General features: G+C 42.3%; 1 protein-coding gene across 3 annotated transcripts in view; it reads right to left on the bottom strand.

Annotated features, from left to right (window-relative positions):
* timm50 (translocase of inner mitochondrial membrane 50 homolog (S. cerevisiae)) overlaps nucleotides 1-24,088 on the bottom strand; it is a 149,160-nt gene that overhangs the window by 44,835 nt on the left and 80,237 nt on the right. For all 3 annotated transcript variants that reach the window (XM_069909404.1, XM_069909403.1, XM_069909402.1), the window contains one exon: nucleotides 16,197-16,218. In XM_069909404.1, coding sequence (XP_069765505.1) covers nucleotides 16,197-16,218 — 22 coding nt within the window. The remainder of the gene's footprint in view (nucleotides 1-16,196; nucleotides 16,219-24,088) is intronic.

Genomic DNA, 24,088 nt, shown 5'->3' on the forward strand with positions numbered 1-24,088 from the left:
GTTGAGTACTGAATGAGAGGAAGACCAAGCGACAGCTCTTGGCCTGTACTCACTGGGATTTAGAAGAAGGAGGGAGGATTTTACTGAAATGTTTTAAATATCGAAAAGAATGGAGAGAGTAGATGGTGAAAGGTTGTTTCCCATGATGGGATTTCCCTGAAATCTAGGACAAGAGTGGACATCAGGATTGAAGGGCATCTGCTTAGAAGAGAGATGCAGAGGAATTTCTTCAGCCAGAGGGTGGTGAATCTGTGGAATTTGTTGCCACAGGCGGTTGTGGAGGCCGGGTCATTGGGTGGATTTAAGGCAGAGATTGATTCTTGATTAGCCAGGGCATCAGAGGTAATGGGGAGAAGGCCGGGCAGTGGGGCTGAGCAGAAAAATAGATCAGCCAATGACTCGATAGGCTGAATAGCCTATTTCTGCTCCTATGTCTTATGGTCTTAACAACAGCTGCCTACGCAGGTACCTGTTAAAATGGTGGTCCATAAAAGTGATGGGCCAGTTAATTCTCCAGGTAAATGTTGAGACTAACAGTCATAAAAAGGAACAAAATTTCACTTCAGAGGTGAGTTAATGAGAACACTGATAGGTACTGGCAAATATTATATGTAAGGAATGAGGATAAATTGTGAAGTATAACTATTGTCAATGGTGCACTTGTACCCCTGGTTATAGATTCATTCTGGCAGCAGATTCTCTCCAAGTTAACCAAAGTTTGCTTTAAAAACTCAGCCTGTATTCAGAATTGGAGTGTGGCACTCAATGTCCAATCTCCTATTCTTCATACCGTTGCCCCACTCTATGTTTATCTTTTTCTTTAATATTTTATCTTTCTGTCCAATTTATCTTTTGTTATTTACCTTTGTAGCACTTGTCCCACACATTGGTCAATCAGCCATCAATAACATAAGATATAACAAACAGCTAGATTTAAAAAAATACCAGGGATGCCAGCATCCCTAAAAAAAAATTAGCTACGTCCTCACGCTCTCCCCACCGGCCATCTTTGACAGATAAGAGAAAACTATTTACAGAGGAGGATAGGTGGCACGCAGTGGTTCAAGGCACAAGTTAAGGGTTAAACTGGTTGGGAAAATTAACCGAATTTTATTCGATTGTTTACGTCAGACAATAGAGAGCAGTACTCTGGTAATCTAGGTACAGCTGGCGGCTCGTGTGCCACTCTATTCCTCCCTGTGCGGCTGGGAGGTGGAGCCAGTTTGGCAGTGGTGACTGCGTAGTAATTACTAAACGCTCCTCTGAGAGGAGTATTAGCATTTTGGTGCCTGATCTTATTCAAACAAAAAAGGAGTGTTAATCAATCATCCGGAGTCCTGCTGAATGATCCCCGATTTGTTTTTTATTCTGATGTTAATACTGAGGAACAGCTGAAACAGATGACTGCTTAATGATTTCAAATGTGCTTTCAGGTGTTAACCTGTGTGCAGCAGGGGAAAGAAGCATGTGGAAAGAAGGATAGATGAAAGGAAGAGACGGAGAGAGGACGGAGACGGAGGGAGGGAGGACGGATAGAGGGAGGGAGGACAGACAGAGGGAGGATGGACTGACAGATGATGGATGGAGGGAGGAGGGACATGGAGGGAGGAGGGAGGGAGGATGGACATGGAGGGATAGAGATGGGGAGGGAGGATGGAGATGGGGAGGGAGGATGGAGATGGGGAGGGAGGATGGACGGAGCGAGGGAGGATGGACATGGAGGGAGGGAAGATGGAGATGGGGAGGGAGGATGGAGATGAGGGAAGATAGAAATGGGGAGGGAGGGAGGATGGAGATGAAGGGAGGGAGGGAGGGAGGATGGAGATGGAGAGAGGGAGGATGGAGATGGAGAGAGGGAGGATGGAGATAGGGAAGGGAGGGGGAGGGAGGATGGAGAGAAGTTGGAGGGTGGAACTGCATACAGGAAATAGGCTGCATTCAACGTTCCAAGAAACCACTGGTGAAAAAGAGAGAAGATCCAGGCACCAGTTGAGGCAGAAGGAAAGATAAATTGGACAGAAAGATAAAACAGGAAATAAAAGATAAACATAGAGTGGGGCAACGGTAAGAAGAATAGGAGATTGGACATTGAGTGCCACACTCCAACTCTGGATTCAGGGGTACAAGTACACCAATGTGGCCCTGTTTATTAACCAATGAGGAAATTGGTAAGTTTTGAATTTGACATAAGTTTTGGAGGGTGCCACACACCCATTGGAATGTGACCATGGGAAACGTAGGGAGGAGATATTTGGGCATGGATCGGAAATAAGAGTGGTGGGATGGTTCAGCTTTTATTATAAAAGAAGATACAAGCTAAACTTCTTAAATGAAGTTTCTAAACTTTACCTCAAGGCACCTAATGCTAAAATTTGAAACTGCGAATAACATTTTGCTGCGAGCATTGAGAAATAAAGGGCTAGGGTTTGAATAGGCAGTGCATAATGATACATTAATGCTTCATGGTCCGTTCAACATATGCTGACCGTGTCAAACTAAGCAGGTAAAGCAACTCAAACATTCACAGAACAGTTTTAAATCAAATCACTCCACTCTGCAAAACCAGTTGCTTTTACATCTCTAATACCTTTAGTGCAGCCTCAGAGCCCGGTTCTATACAGCATTTGGACTCCTGTGGGAGAATGTTTCAAAATTTGCGTTTCTGCTGTGCAATATGTTGCAGGAAAGCAGCTGGGAGGCCTGAGCTCGGAGTCCTTGGGGACCGCCATTTTATCTCAGCCCCCAAAGGTCCTCATTATGCTTCATTACACCATTTGCCACCATGCTCCCTGTAGCCATGCCTAAAGGGCAATGTGGAGCCACGGTAGGCCTATCCTCTCACCCTGACCTGCTGTCCTTACACAGGGTCAAGCGCTGTTAATGCAGAACTACAGCTGTTCCTTCAACCCAGTGCAAACAGCTCCTTTATCCAATGTTTTGCAAATCTTATTAGAATTGTAAAGCGCATTTCTCTGCTCTGGTTCTCTTGTGCTGGTTACTTACCATGAGAAAGCCTTTGAACACATAGACCAGAAGGCTCATTTAAGCATGGAAGGTATTTTGCATTTACAGTGCATGCTTAAACTAGACAGTGAATTATCTTCAGACTGAATTCTCATGTTCCTTGAATAAAACTGAATTTAAAACACACATGAAAATGCATGTGCACCTCCTGTTTACTCAACAGACTTCCAAAGGTCACAGGTTCGCATTCTAGCCAAACGGAGTGTGTTTGTTACCGAGCTCTGATTATCTCTTCCTACCTGCTTCACCATCAATACTAGTTACCTGAAATTTTATTACCAGTCCATAGCTTCTCCTGTTTACTGAGACTGACTGGTGAGTTAAAAGCAGATCTGTTGGAAATGCGATTAGACTGCCTTCACCCTCTGTGTAAATACCATAAATCGAACCCAGGACCCCTGTGGTGGGGTTTTGTCCATTTCACAAAGGAATATAATGGGATGGTTATACCGAGACCAGGAGGTGTAATGCAGACCCCAGTATCTTAAATTTGCATAGACAGATTGAGCAGAACTGACCCTGTTAAACTGACACACTCAGTGGGGCAGCTTGGCTGTAGAAATATTTTTGGCCATACACAATGCAAATATTCAGATGGGATGATTTTTCCCCCATCCAGAATTCACCCCCCCCTCCCATCCTGAAGCCAATAACTCAACCTTGCCCTTTGATAATACGAGCACCTGGCCAAGAACCCAATCTTTTCAGGCATGTCTAGACAGCGAGTATCAGCAGGTCACTTTACTGCAAGGCACAACTCATGCACAATCCCATTCACCCGACTTCCACAAGCTCTCAGGCAGTGATGTTCGACATATTCAGTTGCCAGGAATTCTAGCTGATGTGCACAGCCCTGTGAAACAGCAGTTCCTGGCCTTAGCTAAATCAAGAAAAAAAAAGAAATAAAACTCTAGAACATTACAAAGTACTTACCATCAAATAGGTATTTTGATCATTCATATTCCTTATTTTCTTCTGATTGTGGGGGACATTTCAACCCAGCAAATCAGTGCCACATCTCAGTGAAATCCAATTCCCCCCTACTAATTTTCCTTTTATATATAGGTCAGAATAACAACATGGGCCGAAAGGCCTGTACTGTGCTGTAATGATCTATGTTCAAACCCACTCTCCCTATATTACCATCAGCTTTCCCCAGACTCTACCATCTGACACAAGGTGCAATTGACAGTAGCCATTTAAAGAGCACACCTTGGGGTACAAGAGACCTAGCCAAACTCACTCAGTTACAGAGCAAACAGGCAAACTCCACACAGCAATACAGAAAATGTAACAACCAATGTACACACAAATGGGTCCAAGAAAAAGCAATGTGATAATGACCAGTTAATTCTCTCTTTAATAATGTTGATCCGTGGAAGAACATCAGGCAAAACTAGATCCCTGCTCTCTTCAGTTGGATTTTTTTTACAACAATCTGAGAAAACAGGCAGTTTTCAGCTTAACATCTCACCTCTTAAAGCTCTGTAGTTTTTCGAGATGAGCATGGGTAGTGTTCTTCTCAACTATGCTCTTAAAATTTTGGGTGGGAATTTGAATCCAAGTAAGTCACAGAAGACTCTGCAAGCCCAAGGATTCCAATAGAAAACATCAAAAAATGCAACAGCGAGTCCCAGCAGTTGAGGTGAAAAGAACTAACGGGAAATAATATGGCTGGAACGAACAAGAACAACAGTACTGTGGTTCCAAATCAATTATGGGTTTTACACTGCCACAGTGATAATTTCCCATCAACAATTTTCACACTTACCTTCCAGAGTGGCCATCCATACAGGAAGGGCGTTTACACTAAATACCTAAGTTGCGGTATTTTCATAGGCTGGACGAGGGTCGATGTCGACTGTGACGAAGACCCTGCGTGCCACGTACAGCGTAACCATCCTCAGTGATGTCATTCATCTGCGTCAAAAAAAGTCTCCAGACAGAAGAGCAAAACAGTTCTCGGTCCACAGACCATGTTAAAGTAAGCAATGAGTATGTATAGCATTATTCCAACGAACCCTCATTTCATGAGTTTCACGTATGCACATTTAAAGATCCCACGAGTGTCGCGAGCCGAACGCGTCATCATATACGTCATATTCATTAGCCCATTGTTGCGGACGGCCTGCAGTTCAGTTTAGACTGCAGGCAGTCCACGAAATTGTCTAGGGCTGCTGAAGGAAAAATCTTGGAACAGGAATAAATCTCTCATTTCCATTCCGAACCTTTTACACAGCCTGCGTGGTGGGAATTTAGCGAAAATTTCCTGTTGTGCAGCAGCTGTGTGAAAACCATAAATGTCTGTAAGATTTGAACTTCACTAAACATCTGTCTGATGCATCTAACTTTTTAGAACTGATCTGGAGAACCTGCAAATCGAGGAACAGAAGTTCAAGCTGACTTTGGAATAATCTCAAAACAAGGTTTCCTGTATATCAAAAGTCTGAGTTCTTTTACGAGAGTTATACAGCTATCCATAAACTACTTCTGGACCATTGAAACATCACCTTTTTTTGAACGAACTGTGATTATTTATCTATCCTCTTATATTCATGACATATTGTGATAAATTTAATTCATCCTATTGTTGGTGCATCTTGGGTATAATGTAGCTGCAGCAATTAAGAATTTTGGTGCCTCTATACATTGAACTTGTGTCTCTGACAATAATCTCTCATACTCATTATCTCTAATGAACAAACCTATCATAGAGGGGTTGAAAAGAGGGAAGAATAATGTAAGAGAGCAGACAGCAATTATATATTGTTACATACATTGTTTCCTACAAGGATACAATAGGAGCCCACCTCACTGACAAAAGGCAAAGGAGGAAAAACCCAACACCCAACCCCAACCAAGCAATTTTCCCCTGCAGCCGCTGCAACCGTGTCTGCCTGTCCCGCATCGGACTTGTCAGCCACAAACGAGCCTGCAGCTGACGTGGACTTTTTACCCCCTCCATAAATCTTCGTCCGCGAAGCCAAGCCAAAGAAGAAGACAATAGGAGTCCGAAAATCCAGACTGCTTGGGGATTGGGTCAGTCCGGATTTTCCCCATTCTTGGGCAGTATTTTTAGAATTCAAATTAAAGGAGGAATAAAGAAGAAGTGAACAGGTAAAATGTGATTCATTAGCAAATACAGCATAGAAAAATGAGCAGTTTTAAAGAAAAGTGAAGTGAACGTGACAAAATAAATATTTTACACTTCAAAAAAGTGTGAACCCCTTGAAATTATGTTTAAAAGTGAACATAGTGAAAGAAACAATGCAGTATACAAATGAAAAGTTTGATTGCTCGCTTCATAATGGGGACACATGGTCACTTGTGCCGCTGTTATATGTGGCACTTATGCACGCATGCACACAAAAGCCTGCTAAATTTAAAAAGTTTGAGTTTTCAAGAAGTCTGGATTCTCGGGTGGTCCGAATTTCTGGACTTCCACTGTAGATTTATTTCACAAGTAGATAGTTTCATTCTGGGTGACTGACAGAGTGAATGCAGTGAGCTAAAGGGCCTGATTCTGTGCTGTATGTCTCTTTGATTCAATTATTTCATTTGACTGCAAAACGTTTTCAAATATTAAAATTTCAAAATTGCAAATTCTTTTTTCCTCCATGTCCGCTTTAATCAGCTGTTACAACATTCAGAATGGAACCTCTCTGCCACTCTAAGGTTCCTATGCATTGGCCTCCAATCTATTTCTCTGGAGCAAGGAAGACATAACTAATCTACAGGAAATTATTGAAGACTTCGTCCGCGACGTCAAGCCAAAGAAGAAGAAAGATAAAAAAAAGTGAACCGGTGTGGACTCGAAAGGCCAATATGGCCTGTTTCCGCTCCGTAAATGGTTATATGGTTAATACAGGGGGTGGGGGGCGGGGGGTGGTGGCCACACTGCAATGAATAGTTTTGAGCTTGAATCCCCAAGCTGCGTCAGGGTAGGACTACAAGGTATTCCGGTCAACAGCAAGTAGCCCAGCAGCAGCCATTTATCTTTCTACTTCTGGCCACTCATACCGTAGAACTGCTTCTTGCAACTTTTTTTGTTGGATCACAGGCAAGTAAAGCAAAGATAAATCCTTTAAGAAAAAATTGGCTTCTGAATTTCAGATCCCGGGACCTGTGGCACACTGCACTGAATCAGCAAAAGCTTGGCTTGTCAATGCATGGGGGGAACTTACTCCCTCCATACAATCCAACTGAAAGTCTGCTGCTCATTTATGCAATACTTATTCTCTTGTAACACTGAATGATTTAACTCAGAATACCTGGGAACATTAACATTACGAAGCAAGCAAGCAAGCATCTTAAAGCCAGGAAACCTCTTTGTGTGTTAAACAATGTACTAGCAGCAAAGATAAAGAGACGTAAGCAACATTTTGGGCTTGGGCCCTTCATCAAGGTTTGACAAAATGTAGGCAGGCGCACGAACACCTCTTTGTATTCCTTCAGTCAGCTCTAGCTGATTAACCCTGTTTCTCTAACTCAGACTCCAACCTGTAGCCTATACATCACAGCTTGAATGCCTCGTCTGAATAACAAATCTAAAATCTGTAATGTTTGGCCCCTCCAGTCACACATGACAACATTTAGCGCACAATGACTACACACGGCACGGACAGACACATTTGACCATTTCATGTTAATCTATTAAAACCAATTCATCTCGTTTACACCAGAGTATTAATCTCAGCTAATTAATATGCAAATTGAAAGGATTTTGGTTACAATGAGTGAGTGATTAATTAGTTGGGTGGTTTTGTTCTATGGCCAGTTAAATTTTATTTATGAGCATTTTTTTCTTGTCTGGATGTTAACAGTAAGGAAATTGAGTCTCCAACTAGTAGCCAGACTGCCTCAACCCTTGTGTGCCAATAATTATTACCAGCAGAAGAGAAACAAAATAACACATGGCAATTTTGTCCTTTTCTGAAGTCAAGCTGCCTCAACCACTTTGTGATTATTTATAATTGTGGAGTGGCTTTTCACTCAGCATTAGGGAGCAACCATTTCTCTGCAAACAGAACTCTTAACAAAAAAGGTGTCAAGTACAGATGCTACCACTGCACCAACAGACTGCTCAGCTCAAGTCCTTATTATGGCTTTGGCCCAATCGTTGAGAAAAGGCATGAACTCGTGAGGCTAGGTGAGGTGAGAATTGTTCCCCCCCCCCCCCACTTAGAACTTACATTTTTATTCGTTCGAAAGTATCTCCCAACCCTCCGGGAGGGGTCGATCACACAGGAATGACCAAAAAAACTGATATCCATATCGCACCGCGGGTTTAGACCGAATGCCTGAAGTGTGGTATTTATTCATTAGCCCGTTGTTCGCAGATTGTCTGCAGTTCAGTTTAGACGCAGGCGATCTGTGAAAATGCCATGGGGTCGTGGAGGTAAAATTTTGGATCTTTATGAAAATTGGGAGTAATTTCCTGGATGTAGCAGGTGACTTTGGCACAAGAATATCAGCAATAAATTACAATCATGGCGATCCTTTATACCAGTGCCATTTTCTTGTACTAAACTTATAATATGCTTGATTCCCTTAATATCCAAGGATCCACCAGCTGCTTTCTCTAATATCGTGCACAAGGACAACCCGACGATACAGCATTCTCCGGACCTTGGTGCAAAACATACATCACACACATACAGACAAACCACACATATGCAGGACAAGTATTCATAGATACAAATACATAAATATTGTTTCATAAATTGAGACTCTCAGAGGGTGAGTGTGAGCAGTTCCTTTGGTCGTTCAGCGTTCTCACTGCCTGTGGGAAGAAGCTGTTCCTCAGCCTGGTGGGGCTGGCTCTGATCCTCTTGGATCTCTTCCCCGATGGAGCAGATGAAAGATGCTGCATGCGGGGTGGAAGGGGTCCTCAATAAACTGCAAATGAGCCTCCAGAACTCTCTGGAGTAGAGACTATCATAGATTCAGTACTCTCAGCTCTAAATAGCACACCTATTTATCTGAAATTATGGCTCTAGGTTCTCGTCACCCAACAGTTGGGGGGGGGGGGAATCATTTTTGTCTAGACCTGCAAGAATTTTGTTATGTTCCAATTAGATAATTTTCATGCTTCTAAGCTCAAGAGAGCATTAGTTTAATCTTTCCTCAGGGAACAAACTTACTATCCCAGGAATCAAGTGGATCTATAATGTTCTTAATCTATCGTAGGTATATAATTCCATGTGCAGGAGAACCAGAGCTAAATATAAATGCCCAGATAGGTTTGCAAATCCTCTTGCAATACAACAACCAAGAAAGTGACCAACGACTTTACTCTCTCGGGTGTTTAAGGAAATTCAGCCTGTCCCCGTGGTTTCTTACCATGTTTTACAGTTGCCGTGGAGATTAGGAGCTGTTCTGCCCAAGACTGAAAAAGAGTAGGGTTATGAATGCAGCTCAGGCAATCGCACAAACCAACCTCTCCACCATTGACCGTTTGTACCTCCCACTGCCTCAGGAAAGCTCTCTGCATCCCACTCTAGTCACACTCTCTTTGCTCTCCTTTTAATTACCAATCTTAAAAACATAAACCTCTGGATTCGTGGACAGGTTCTAACCGCTAGGCCAACCATGCCAGTTGAACTCTCAGCATTATTATGTGATGAAACCTGCTAAATTCAATCAAATTTAATTTAATGCTTCTTCAACTTCCTACGCGATACAGCAAATTTGAAATGATCTTAGTGTTCAGCTTGAAGTTGACTAACGTAATCTCCAATTGAATCTCCAACCTTTTGAAATAAAATTGTCGTGGTATTATCAGTTTTATTCTACTTTGCATTATTAGAAAAAAGGCTGAGGTTAACCATGAATTGATTAACAATGAAATAGACTCCAATAAATAAAACTATTAGCAGGTTGGTTTATTTATATACCTTCTTTGCCAACTTTTAGATGTCTGAAATCCCCTTACTGCCAATAATATGCTTTTCTGAAGCATTGCATGGGCATCGTACATCAGAAGTCCCTGAAACTTGACACAGTGCATCCAAGCACCCACAAGGGACATGACAACAGAGGTGCTTTAAATTATGTTTAAATATTTGATTGAGAATTCTGGAGCCCTCTCATTATACAGATTTATTTATTTTAATTGTAAACAAAATTAACCACAGTTTGGCTTGATATTAATTCAAATTTAGGAAGCTGCTGCAATTAAGAGAAAATTGCTAAAACCAAACAAAGGAGGACAAATTTCAGACATCAAGATTGTGCTAACGTTCTTTGAAGTGGTGAAAAACTTGATGAGGCAATGCAGCAGATGTGGTGTATGAAAACTCTAGAAAACCCATGACAAATCGTCACAGAGGAGACCGTTGGGGAAATAAGAGATGTGAAATTTTAAGGCAATGGTTGCAAATTGGATTAAAACTTGTAAAAAGGCAGGAAACAGAGGAGAAGTTTGGACTGATTCTCAGAGTGATTGGAAATAATAAAGTCCGACAAAAGTGCTATATCTCTATTTACAGCATGAATGAATGACTTTGAAATGAAGATCTAAAGATGTGTCAACATCGGTACACAATTTTAAAATAAGGAAAATTAAAAGCTTTATTTATAAGATGGAGAAATAGGGTAAAAAAATTGACTGTGAGCAAAGGGTTAGATTGGTTAAACCACTATTAATAATTACATAGTAAAATCCCTGTTATCCAGAATTCAAGCAATCTGCAGTCTCAAGCAATCGGCAAAACAAATCAAGGAAAATAAATAACATTAAATTAATAGATTTAAAAAAAACAAGTTTAAAATTGTAAATGTTCTGAAAGAACACATAAAGCTTGGTGAAGATGGGAGCAAATATTAGCCAGTGGAGGGCCTTGGTCGTGCTTTGCTCGTAGAAGCTGTTTGAATAAAGTTGAGTGTAACACCAACAGCATCGTCTGGGATCAAGATGATGCCGCTCGATGCTGGGGCGGCTCCTTATCCTTGTTCAGTAAGAGCCATCCCGGTCAGAGGCTTCATCTGCGAACTTGGGGTGGGGAAGGTGGTTTATTATCTCCAATTATAATTCATCTTTTATTTTAATAAAATTCATCTTTCAGGCAACTCCATGGAGGGGGAGGAATCTTCCAATGTAGCAACAGGTAAATGTTTTCAAAGAATGTGACTGAAAATAAAGTAAAATATTTTAAGGTTTATATATTCACGCAAGTGAAGTTTGTTCAGTGTAAGTAGTATTTTTGTCTTTTAAACTGTTTATTCTTAACGCAGGTGTATTAGTTAAGACATTGTAATGTAAGTAGTATGGGAGACACCAATACCCCTAAGCATAAAACCCTCTAAAAGGCAGTGGACACAGGCCAGGAAAAACCCTCCCCACTATTGAGTTCATCGACAGGGAACACCGCCGTCGGAGAGCAGCAGCAATCATCAAAGACCCACACCATCCAGCACACACTCTATTCTCACTGCTACCATCAGAAAAGAGGTCTCGATGCCACAAGACTCGCACCCACCAGGTTCAGGAACAATCAGACTCCTCAACAACAAACTCAATCATTTAAGGACTCTTAATTTTGCAATTTGATTTTTTTTCCCCTCTCTGTGTTGCACTGTCAGTTTGTTTAGGTTTCTTTATTTGTTTCCATGTGTACATTGTGTACAGTATTTTTTTGGGACCACCAATAATTGGTGGTAATTCTGCCTCGCCTGCAGGAAAAAGAATCTCAGGGTTCTAATGATGTCATGTGTGTGCTCCTGACAAAAAATCTGATAGTGGCCTTGTTGAATCAGTAGATACTTCTCAGTGTCTGTGAATATTTCCGTTCACAGGTCTGTGCAGGTTCACAAGTCATGTTCAGGGACTTAGTCTGTATTAGCTACTTTCCATGGGCTCACTCTCAGGGGGACTGATCAGACGTCCGGAGCGATGACCACGGGTGCAAGTGCGCCTGAGGTTGATGCGGTGGGTGCAGCTCACTAATCTCCTGTTTGAAGTAAACGTGGAGTGCATTGGGGAAAGATATGCGGTTGCTTGCTATCCACGCCCTGCCACAGTCATCAGGTATCTATGAGATTTGGCTGGGACCCAAGTTTGGTTCAGTACTGCCTCTTGGCGTCTCCAATGGCCTTCTGCAGAGTGAACCTACCAGTTCAGCCTTGGTTTCCAGTTAAGGAATACACGGATTGCAGCTTTTACTAAATGGCTTTGTTCAGTATGCAAAAACCTGGCCTTGAATCTCTGTTTGACTCACTATAAGCCTGATCTCATCTCCCAGTTCTAATGAGCCTCAAGGAACAAGACCATATCCTTTGATTAAGCACTAATTTCAAACGTTTCTGATCATAAGTGATCAGGACAGCAAAGCAATTCCAGGGTAATAATTCTGACATTTGAGCTCTTCTGGATTCATTTTTTCTTCCTTGATCCATTGCTGCCCCCCTTTGGTCAGACAATCTTTGCTTTTGCCGTTCATCCTCTGCTATTTTCCATCATCCTTTCATGGACCTTTCCTTTGATTTCTTCCACATTTCCACCCTTCCCACATCCATGTACTTCCTGGTTATTATATTTTTTTTCCCCCAGTTGTGAAATATCAAATGTGAATCGCCTGACAAAGCTCTGATTTGCTCATCAGAGACGTTGCCTTGCCAAAAGCATTTATTTCCGACTACAAGGAACCAATTTAAGGCATTAGAACAAAGTCCAACGCAGAATTACTGGGTAGGTGTTTGGTTTGAGAAAATTACAAAGAAATGTAACATTTAAAATTCAGGAAAATTATATCACAGAATTCTTTGACATTCCAGATCTTTGCACTGCTGCTAATTTCATGGAGAGTCTGACATGTTCAAGAATAAGAAGGATCTTCAAAGTTGAAGCACAAAATAAGTCATTCTCCTTTTCTCGGCCCCGCCCCCCCCACCCCACCCCACCAACCTGCACTGTCCATTGGAGTACCTGGTTTTCCATCTGCACACACTCCACAGATGACATTAACATCAACTTTTCCCGTTTCTGCTAACCTGCTCTCCAGTTCTCCCCCCCCCACTTCCTCCTCCCTTTACCCAGCCATCCCTCATCCCCTTGATTGATGCTGTGCCCTCCCTCCCTTCCCCACCTATCACCTCCTGCCTTTGCGACCGCACCTCCACCTCCCTACTCTTTTGTTCGGATGGCTGCCGACATTTTTCCATACCTCGATGAAGGGTTCGAGCCCGAAAAGTCAATTATGTATTTCTACCGTTGCTATTAAAGGACGCTGTTTGACCAGCTGAGTTTCTCCAGATTGTGTTCTTACTGAGTCCATTCATACCGTCTCCACCTTTGAAACTTTTTCAGCCACTTCATTCCCATGCCTGAAATTCTGAAGTGTCAGGTCACTGCGCCCATCTCTCTCTTTCCACAAGAAACCTCATTAATACAGCCTATATCTAATCCACAGCTTGTAACTGCTTCTCCAAAACATATTTTTTATCCAGTTCTGATCAAAGATCAACCTGAAATACAAACGTTGTTTTTTTCTCTCCACATTTGCTATCTGACCTGACCTGCTGGATGTTTCGAGTATTTTCTTCTTTTATTTCAGATTTGTAGCATTGCAATAAATTGATTTTGCCTTTCCTTTTGTTACTCAGAGCTAAATATTACTCAATAATGCTCAATGTGGGAGATGGTTCTATTTTTAAAGAGGCTCTAAGTAAATGATTGCTTTTGCTATTCTGACCAACTTTAAAATGATGCACCAGGTTCATTAATGAATCATTCCTCTGGAGAGTTGGAACTAGATGATCTTGTCCAAGCAACAATTGACTTTTAATGTCTCAAAATGGCTGTAAATGTAGCCAAGCAGCACCTCTTATAAAGCTACACCTTGAGAATAAATTGTCAAAAATGATTTTGTCCAGCTGTCTAAATGCTCTATCTTGGACCCAACACACAAATGGGATCATGAAGAAAGCAGGTCAGCGCTTCTAATTCCTCAGGAGTTTGTGGAGGTTTGGTACGACATCAGAAACCCTGGAAAATTTCAACAGATGTGTGATGGAAAGTGTGCTGACCGGCTGCAACAAGGTCACGTACGGGGACACCAATACCCCTAAGCATAAAGCCCTCCAAAGATTAGTGGACATCACAGGTAAAACCCTCCCCACCATCGAGAATATCTACAGGGAACGCTGCCGTCAGAGAGCAGCAACAATCATCAAGGATCCACACCCCCGAGCACACACATGATTCTCACTGCTGCCATCAGGAAAGAGGTGTAGGTGCCTCAAGACTCGCACCAGCAGGTTCAGGAACAGCTGCTGCCCCACCACCATCAGACTCCTCAACCACAAACTCAATCAGGGTCTCGTTTAAGGGCTCTTACCGTAGCACTTTATTGATTACAGGCATACCCTGTATAATGTATTCCAAGCAAGTTCAGTGCCATGAAAAAAATCGCACTGTTCAAAGCATTATTACAAAGTACTTCAACGTAATACGTTCCAATCCTATAAAAAAGGATATATAAAAATGATCTTTATTGGCAATAAATGAACATCATTTATTTAAGAAAATATATGTCGAATGTAGATTTGTGTCAAATCACTCACATGAGACTTTCACCAAAGTTAGATTGGACCACTGCGGAATAGAGCAGGGAGCCCAATCTCAGCGGGGACTGCAATAACTTTCAACACAGCCACTTAACTCTCTCTATTTCACAGCTCAGTGCTTTTATTTCATATATTTTAAACTAGAGAAGTGGTTTTAAATCTCTTTCTTTCCATTCACATACCACTACAAGTATTTCCTATGCCATAGAGGCTCTGTAATTAGTAAGGGATTACTTAAGTTGGTATGTGGGTGGAAAGAAAATGCTTGAAAACCACTGTTTTAATTGTACCTAATTGACTCGTTATGTGCACAGTTTCAAAACTCCAAAGGAAATGGGGCAATTACAATTTTGCTTGAAAAATTAGGTCTAGAGCAGTGGTTCTCAACCTTCCCACTCACAACCCACATTAAGCAATCCCTTACTAAACATAGAGCATTGATGGCATAGGGATGACACAAAATGGTATGTGAGTGGGAAGAAAAAGGTTGAGAACCACTGTATATCCTATCATCTTTAAGCACCCCCCAACCTTCTTTCCCCCTTCGCATGCAGTACCCTCTTTCCCTTGCATTGATGAAGAGTCCAGACCTGAAACATTGACTGACCAATTTTCCCCACGGATGCTATCTAACGCGATGACTGCATCAAGATCAGCAGGGAAGAAGTCCAAGAGCGAATGCAGGAAATGAATTTTCAATGAACATGTTGCAGTTCATCGTTTTGCATGCTTGAAGGAGATTTAAAATATAACAGGAATTCACAAAAATAAGTTACCGGTATATCTAAAAATGTGATAGGAAAATTTTACGGTGATTTTCGTGATCAACAGCCTAAAATCCAATACACCCAAAGTGTTCAGGAAGCAAAATATTAATTGTCCAGTATTATTAACGCTTACATCTCTGAACGTTTATTGCTCTGTACAGTGACGAAGAACAGTGTTGAAGAAGACTGCTGCTCTGGGAATGACGGTATATCTTTTAAGTTATAAAAAACAGAAACTTTAGACCTCTAGCCACATTCTCCCCCAAGCTCATACAGCACTTTGGGTTTGATATTCCTCAGGCTGTAACTATATTCTACAAACAATTCATTTTGTAAAGATACAGTAAAATTCTTAAAATCCTGACTGCTCGGGGATAGGTCGGTCTGGATTTTAAGATTCTCAAGCAGTACTTTTAAAATTCAAATTTAAGTAAAATATAGAAGAGATGAACAGGTACATTTTGATAGTTTATTAACGAAACATATAAAATACAAAGTTGAAAAAAAAATTATTCATTCATTTCCAGGTTGTCTGTGTACCTGTGGGGCTCACGCCTGCATGGGCGCACATACAAATGCCCGCTCGATTTAAAATGTTTGGGAAATCCAGATCTCTGGATTTTGGGACAAGGATCCCCAATTTCTATCACACATAAATCCTATTTTTTTTTACAAAGAAGACCATCTGTGATCCAAAGTAACATTTTTCAGTCATTATTAAGTAATTTTAAACATTTTTTTTTCTCAAATTGTGCTACTTTGGAGAAGGAAACTGGCTTCTGCATGCCAAGACCAAGCTGAGCCCAGCAGGGCAAACAATTGTAGGTTGATTTTACTCACCATTATCAAATTCATCTGGAATCTGCAGAAAGGAAAAGCAGAAAGAGTGATCAGTTTATGCAGGCTGTTGATCAGCAGGTTGAGAACACGCTACAACACCATCCCATTCTCCCAATTAAGATAGAAATTAATCTCCAAACATATGAATATTCAAATACATCTGTCAATGGTTGGGGGAAGCAGCTGGTTCCCAAATCCCCACCAACACCCATACTGCAAACGCAAGGCAGGTCTGCTGCTAGGCCGAGACTTTATTAGCAGTATGCAGTGGAAGTCAATCCACATATTTATTCCCATCTCCCATTCTATCCTGAAGGCTCTGACTCTTGCCGGGTTTACAAACCACTTGTACAAGTAGACATTCTTTGTTTTAAAGATTGACTCCCCACAGGCTAATCACTGGGTACGAGTGCCAAGCCCAATCCTATCTTCCCGCAATGACAAAACAGGGGGCGAGAACATGAGCTGATTTTTAGCAGACCCTCCCCTAAGCCGCAGACCAATTGTAATGGTCCATTTATAGTTGTGGATAAAATTAGCTATCACAGCAGACAAGAATTAAACAGCACCTTCTGGTTTGCATGGTATCATGTATTAAGCAGTGGCCAAACCAACAGGCAGCTGCACTTGTGTATTTTAAAAGCCTAACACTTAAGAAGTAATCAGGATCAAGAAGAATGGGTATCTGAGGCAGAGATAAGAAATTACACAGACAGTTCAGTAGCAGTGGAAGTTTTAGACAAATAGTCCACATCTGCCTTCAGAAGGAAACAAAACCATCTAATAAGAGTGAATAAATGACTTGATGTACTAAGTGTTTAAATGTGGTGTTCAAAAGGTAGTGAAAAATTGCTCTAATTCTCTGGTTTTTTAAACTACCTTTGAATTTGAAGGTGGCAAATGGAACTCAATTGTTCAGCTCTTAAAATAACGGAAAACGAAGCATCATGGGCCTATTAGCCTGACATTAGTAGCAAGGAAATGCTGGAAATCTAATACAGGTACACGATCCTTTATCCGGACATCTAAAATCCAAAGTCCGGCAAGTGGGGACCGGCGGTTGGGAGAGGCGGCCGAGGGACCGGAGGTCGGGGGAGGCGGCCGAGGGACCGGCGGTCGGGGGAGGCGGCCGAGGGACCGGCGGTCGGGGGAGACTGCCAAGCAGTCGGGAAGGCAGCCAGGAGAGACTGCCGGGTGGCTGAGGGGTCGGGGGACAGGCGGTCGGGGGAGACTGCCGGGTGGTCAAGGGACCAGCGGCCAGGGGTGTCTGCCGGGCGGCCGAGGGAACGGCGATTGGGGAGGGGGGGGCAGCCGAGGGACCGCGGTTGGGGGAGATGGCCGGGCAATTGGAAGGGGATACGGCAGCACAACTTGGGTGGGCTTTCCAAAATCCGGAAAAATCTGAAATTCGGAATACACTGTCCCCCAAGGGTTCCGGATAAAGGATCGTGTACCTGAAGTAGCATGGCAACAAAGATTCTTAAAAAAAACACGATTAGCCTTATTTAGGGAAATGTTGTTTACCAAATCTATTAATATTTAGCCAGCAGGGTAGATAAGAAGGCATTTCAGATAGCATTTATTCATTATGATGCCACACAAGAGAGACAAGATTAGGACTGGCAGGATCGAAGAATTTATTGGAGTGAGTTCACAACTGACTAGTTAATAGAGAGGAAAAAATAAATGAGTCAAGATTGACATGTATGACAATGGAAATCTTTGGAATTCTCAAACCTAAAACAGCACTAGTCATTCAATCAATGAACAACCCGTTAAACCCAATGGAATCAGGAGATAATAGGGGTAAGTCCGGAAAGTGGAGCTAAGGCAGCACTGCCATGATCTTACTGGCTGGGAAGACATTCATCTTTTAATTTCTAAAGGGAGATCTTTGATAGATTGCATTGCCACTGACTCTAATAGAAATCGAAAACTAACTATTCAATATTCCATCTTGGCACTCTCCATCCGGATGGCTAACATCGACTTCTCCAGTTCCTGCTGGCCTACTCCCTGTTCTCCCTCTCTTCCCCATCCCTCTGTCTCCTTTCCTCCAGCTCTCCACCCCCTTCTCCCTCCATTCACAGAGCCATCCCCCCTTCCCCTGCTTGTTGGTGAGCCCTCCATCCCTTATCCTCCTATTACCTCCTGCCTGTGGGACCGTGCTCCTCCCCTGCGACTCCCCCCCACCATTTTGTTCAGGCGCCTGCCTACATTTTGCTCATACCTTGATGAAGGGCTCAAGCCCGAAACGTTGGTATATATCTTTATATTTGCTATATAATGTACGCTGCTTGACCTGATGAGTTTCTCCAGCATTGTTTTTTTTTTTAACTTCAATCACAGAGTCTGCGGACGTTTGAGTTTTATTCTGTTCAATCAATGGGCTTGACAACATTGCTTCTTTAATGGATAACACTCTTGTTTTGAAATCAGGAGGTTCTTTAGATCCCAAGAGCACAATTTCTTTGCAAATACAGTAGTGAAAAACTGTTATATTATCAGGTGATAGCCTTATGGGATCAGTATAACTGTCAGAAACCATTCATGAATGTTTACTTTATATACTCTATATGCATTGACTTGTTCGTCAAACTTGAAGGAGGAATCAAATATCACATCAAAGGATTTGACGTGTGATTTAATAAGGGTGGATGAGCTACCAAGGGTACTGGAGATAATTTTGGTGAAGTTGGGAGACCAAATAAGATGATCTTGGATTTGCCTTCATTTAGCTGCAGGACATTTTGAGCCATCCAGCACTTTATGTCCTCCAGACAGTCAATGAGGCTGGTTATCTTTGCTTGGTTGTTGAGCTTTATCTTCTCCTGAGTATCATCAGGACAGCAGTGGAAGGAGATGCCATGTTTTTGGATGATATAAATCTTCGTCCACGACGCCAAGCCAAAGAAAAGAAATAAGGAGAAGAGAATGGGGCCCAGAGTAGACCAGTGTGGGACCCCCACATGAAAGAATAGCAGAGGAGGATGAAAATTTGCCCATGTTGACTGAGAAAACATATTTATACAATCATATGGCCTCAAACTGCTCCTGTTGTTTGCAAATGGTGTAGTTTTCTACATTGGCACGGTTAGTGAGGCAGTTAATGCAATGCTGTCATAGCACCAGTGTTTAGGACTGGGGTTCAAATTCCATGCTGTCTATTTGTACATTCTCCCGGCGTGGGTTTTCCCCGGGGGCTCCAGTTTCATCCCACCTTTCGAAACATAACAGTGGTTGTAGGTCAATTGGGTGGAATTGGGAGGCATGGGCTTGTGGGCTGGAAGGGCCTGTTAGGTCTAAAAATGTTTTCTTGTTTTTCTTTTAAATTTTAAAAATCGAATAGCTTTCACACTATGTAATGCCAGAAGTGCAATTATGTAGAATAATTCAACAACCCTTGCCAGATGCACACAAATAAACAAGGTATAGTTCATTGAATAGAACAGAATTACAATAGCAACCTGAAGATGCTTTACCAAAAGCGGGGGCATTGAACTATTTCTGGCAACTCTTCACAGCAATTTTCGCCCTTAGTTCAGCAAAGACATTTTCCGTAACTATTCCAAGTAATAAGATAGGATGACAACTGCTGTGTTTAAAACTCTTTAAAAAAAACACCATGACGACACCTTCCTTCATTCATTTATTACTCAAGAAAAAAAATCAGTAGTTCCTGGAAATTTCATGTGAAACTGTCAACCTAACTTAACGTACCCCAGCTTTGTGATCATTTGAGAGCTGGTTTTCACTTGTGAGTTTCCATGTGCATTATAAATGTCATACCCACGCTCCTGTTCGGCTCCGAATCATGGGTCCTCTACCGGCATCACCTACACCTCCTAGAACGCTTCCATCAGCGCTGTCTCCGCTCCATCCTCAACATTCATTGGAATGACTTCATCACCAACATCGAAGTACTCAAGCTGGCAGAGTCCACGCTGCTGAAGACCCAACTGCGCTGGGTGGGTCACGTCTCCAGAATGGAGGACCATCGCCTTCCCAAGATCGTGTTCTAGGGCGAGCTCTCCACTGGCCACCGAGACAGAGGTGCACCAAAGAAGAGGTACAAGGACTGCTTAAAGAAATCTCTTGGTGCCTGCCCCATTGACCACCGCCAGTGGGCCGATATCGCCTCCAACCGTGCATCTTGGCGCCTCACAGTTCAGCGGGCAGCAACCTCCTTTGAAGAAGACCGCAGAGCCCTCCTCACTGACAAAAGACAAAGGAGGAAAAACCCAACACCCAACCCCAACCCACCAATTTTCCCTTGCAACCGTCCCTGCCTGTCCCGCATCGGACTTGTCAGTCACTAACGAGCCTGCAGCAGACGTGGACATACCCCTCCATAAATCTTCGTCCGCGAAGCCAAGCCAAAGAAAGAATAAATGAAATGGCTCAAAATTACAAAAACTAAATTGGAACTATTGAGAGGATTGAGCAATTTATGTCCATTTACAATTCTAAAGGCCATGCAATAAAAGGGCTTTGGATACATCTTTGAAAAGTGTGAGTTAGGACATGCTTAGAAAATTATTAGTACTGTACAACATATGTTCCCGAGCTCCAAACACAGTGGCACAGAATACTATTGAGCAGAAAGGTTAGGTTTAATCTTTATTTAAAAAAACTAGCCAGTCGACAAATGGAGCAATGAATTCAATTCTGGAAGAAGTGACAGTTTCTCTAAAAATTCCTTAAGCCATATCCAAAAAAATTGAACCTTATTACATAGCCAAGTCAAGTGTGAAAAAGAACCTGCCGGTACTTCTTTGGAACATCTAAAACATAAATCTGAAGAAATTAAATTTAATTTCTGAGGAGTTAAATACAATTGATGTATCCGCTCATAGATGTAAAGTTCAACAGTGACCAACTACTGCCCAGTCGCAAGTTCCCACATCCTGAGCCCTTCGGTGCTGTCCTTCCCGTGAGGCCAGACCTCACAGCCTCAAGTCCTCCATATTATCCATAGGGCCTTGTCACAGCTCTGCCACCTTTGTTCACGCCAGTCGCCTTCTAGGACTCTGCCCTCTCGCCTTTCCACTCAACCCGACAGTAGACATTTCCGACAATGCTTTCAGAGAGCCGAAGAACTACCTCCTCCAGAATCGCGGCTTCCTCCGTTTGCCCAAGTCTGAAGCTTCATACCTCTTCATCACCAAAAGTGATGAGAAAATTTTTATGTAAAACAGAATGGTTAGAATGTAAACTACCCACATTGACAGGGTGGTAACACAAGTTCAATGGTAGCATTCAAAAAGGAGCTGAATAAGTACAGTATCTAAATGTTTTGGAAAAGAGTCAGAAGGAGACTTTAGAATTGTGTATAGATGGATTGGACTCAACAGGCCACGCTGTCCCCTTCTGTGTGGTAGCTGGAGACATTTTCTGATTCAGTGAAATTTTTAGACACACTCACATCTAATGGCATAGGCTGATTTGATTCTTAACTGGCGATGGTAAGAATCTCTCAACTGTACCCCTCAGAAACACTTAATTTTTAAATTAAAATAATATCAAGTATAGCCTCTTGGGAGTGAAACATAAAAGTCTGCATCCTGAAGATGTTTCTTTAAAGAGATTTCTGACAGAATTTTTCTCACTGCTCCCCTGCTGCTTTCTAGCATCTTAGGACGTAATAATGTAGAAAATCTACCAAAGGACACAAATATAGATAAAAATTTTGAAAGCACCCACACCACCAGAACTTTAAATAGGTAAAGTGTGTTTCCAGACACATTTAAGCTGCTCCAAATGGAATGTTTCTTCAACAAAGTGCTAAATGCTCGTCACCACAGCCTTACCAGAGGTACAAGGTGGGAATTCGTGTTCCCACAAACCAAGTGTTAGTTCCTAGACCCAGAGACAGATGACCTTACAGACAGTTTTAGATATTCCTGATTATGCAGGAGCCTTTCAAATGATATTGACAGATATTTGTCTCAAAACTGTGACACACGAGCCCTTGAACATGCAAAAAGGTGATGAATGCTGAACATTACTTTGCCAATCGGATTAGGTACATTGCAATATTTTCACATTGAAGCATCACTATAAACTATTCAAAAGATTTTAGAATCAGGATTTATCGTCATGAACTTGTCACGAAATTCATTGTTTTGCAGTGGCGTCATATAGCGCAAACATTCAGATTATATAAAAATAAATAAATAATAGAGGAGAAGTCAAAGTCAGGCAGTGTCTGTGGTTCATTGATCCTTCAGGAATCTGATGGCGGAGGGGAAGAAGCCGTCCTTGTGCCGCTTGGTGCTCGTCTTCAGCCTCCTGTACCCTTTTCCCCGATGGTAGCAGAGTGAAGAGGGCAGGGCCTGGATGGTAAGGGTCCTTGAGGATAGAGGCTGCTTTCTTAAGATGCCGCCTCTTGTCAATGCCCTTGATGGAGTGGAGACTGGTGCCGGTGATGTCGCAGGCCGAGTGTGACAAATAGAATGACCTGCATCACAAATCTATGATTTATTCACTTTATTTTACAATTCTTTCAACTTACTATGGGCTGAGAGACCACCTTCCCCACCTGGCAGCACTAACGCGTGTGGTCTTGCATATTGAATCAAACTTTGGCTGATTCAAAGTTCATTTAAGGTAAGCTTCAGTGCAACACAGCACTTGGGCAGAAAAACTGGAGTTTAGCATGACCACCAGCACATTCCTGATTTCCATTCTGCAATGCATAGGCAAGAGTCAAGAATGTGCAGAACTGCATTGAGGAACTCCCCATTGGTTTTCTTCCATACATGGCATAAGCATGTTTCAACCCATTGATTTTGCCTGAAGCTAAGCAATTATAATATTGTGCCTCAGTGATATTGTATAAGCCACTATAAGATAAGCAGTGCAAGGTTGGAAGGAATGATTTACAAATACATGTACCCAAGTAATATCATGCACTTGAAACCATAAATTGTTGGTAGGAACCACAAAAAAACCCCCCAGAATTTATTGTCCTGAACAAGTCACGAAATTCGATGTTTTGGAGCAGCGTCACGGTGTAACATCCATATTATAACCATCATGCAACATAAACAAGTAATAGGGCATGAAAAGTGAGGCAGTGTCTATGGTTCATTGATTATTTAGGAATCTGATGGCGGAGGGGAAGGAGCCGTCCTTGTCCCGCTGAGTGCTTGTCTTTAGGCTCCTGTACTTTTTTCCTGATGGTAGAAGAGTGAAGATAGCATGGCCTGGGTGTTGGGGGTCTTTGAGGATAGAGACTGCTTTTTTAAAAAAAAAGACACCTCCTCGTGTAGATGGTCCTTGATGGAGTGAAGTCTGGTGCCCGTGATGTCGCAGGCCGAGTTAACAACCCTCTGGAGTTTATTCTTGTCCTGAGAGTTGACGCTTCTGTACCAGGTAGTGATGCAACCAGCCACGGAACACCTATACAAGTTTACTAGAGTCCTCAGTGACATATCGAATCTCCTCGGACGCCTCACTAATATTTGCCGCTGGCAAACTTTCTTTGTGATTACATCAACTTGGAGGATCCAGGACTGATCCTCGGAGATGTTAACACCCAGGAATTGAAGTTCTTGACCCTCTCCACTACTGAGTCCTGGGTCGTGTTCCCCTGACTTCCTCTTGAAGTCCACAATCATCTCCTTGGTTTTGCTGACTTTGAGTGAAAAGTTGTTGTTGTTTTCCATTCAATGAGCTGACCTCATCCCTAGTTGTGATTCTGCCGACAACTTTGGTGTCTTTGGCAAACTTATAGATGGTATTGGAATTGGACACAGTCATGGGTGTGTAACGAGTAGAGCAGTGGGCTAAGCACATATCCTTGAGGTGCGCCTGTGTTGATAATCAGTGAGAAGAGATGTTGTTTCCAATTGCTACTGACTGCGATCCTCTGAGGAGAAAGTCAAGGA

The sequence above is a fragment of the Narcine bancroftii genome, chromosome 13, assembly GCF_036971445.1.
Source record: "Narcine bancroftii isolate sNarBan1 chromosome 13, sNarBan1.hap1, whole genome shotgun sequence".
Taxonomy (NCBI): domain Eukaryota; kingdom Metazoa; phylum Chordata; class Chondrichthyes; order Torpediniformes; family Narcinidae; genus Narcine; species Narcine bancroftii.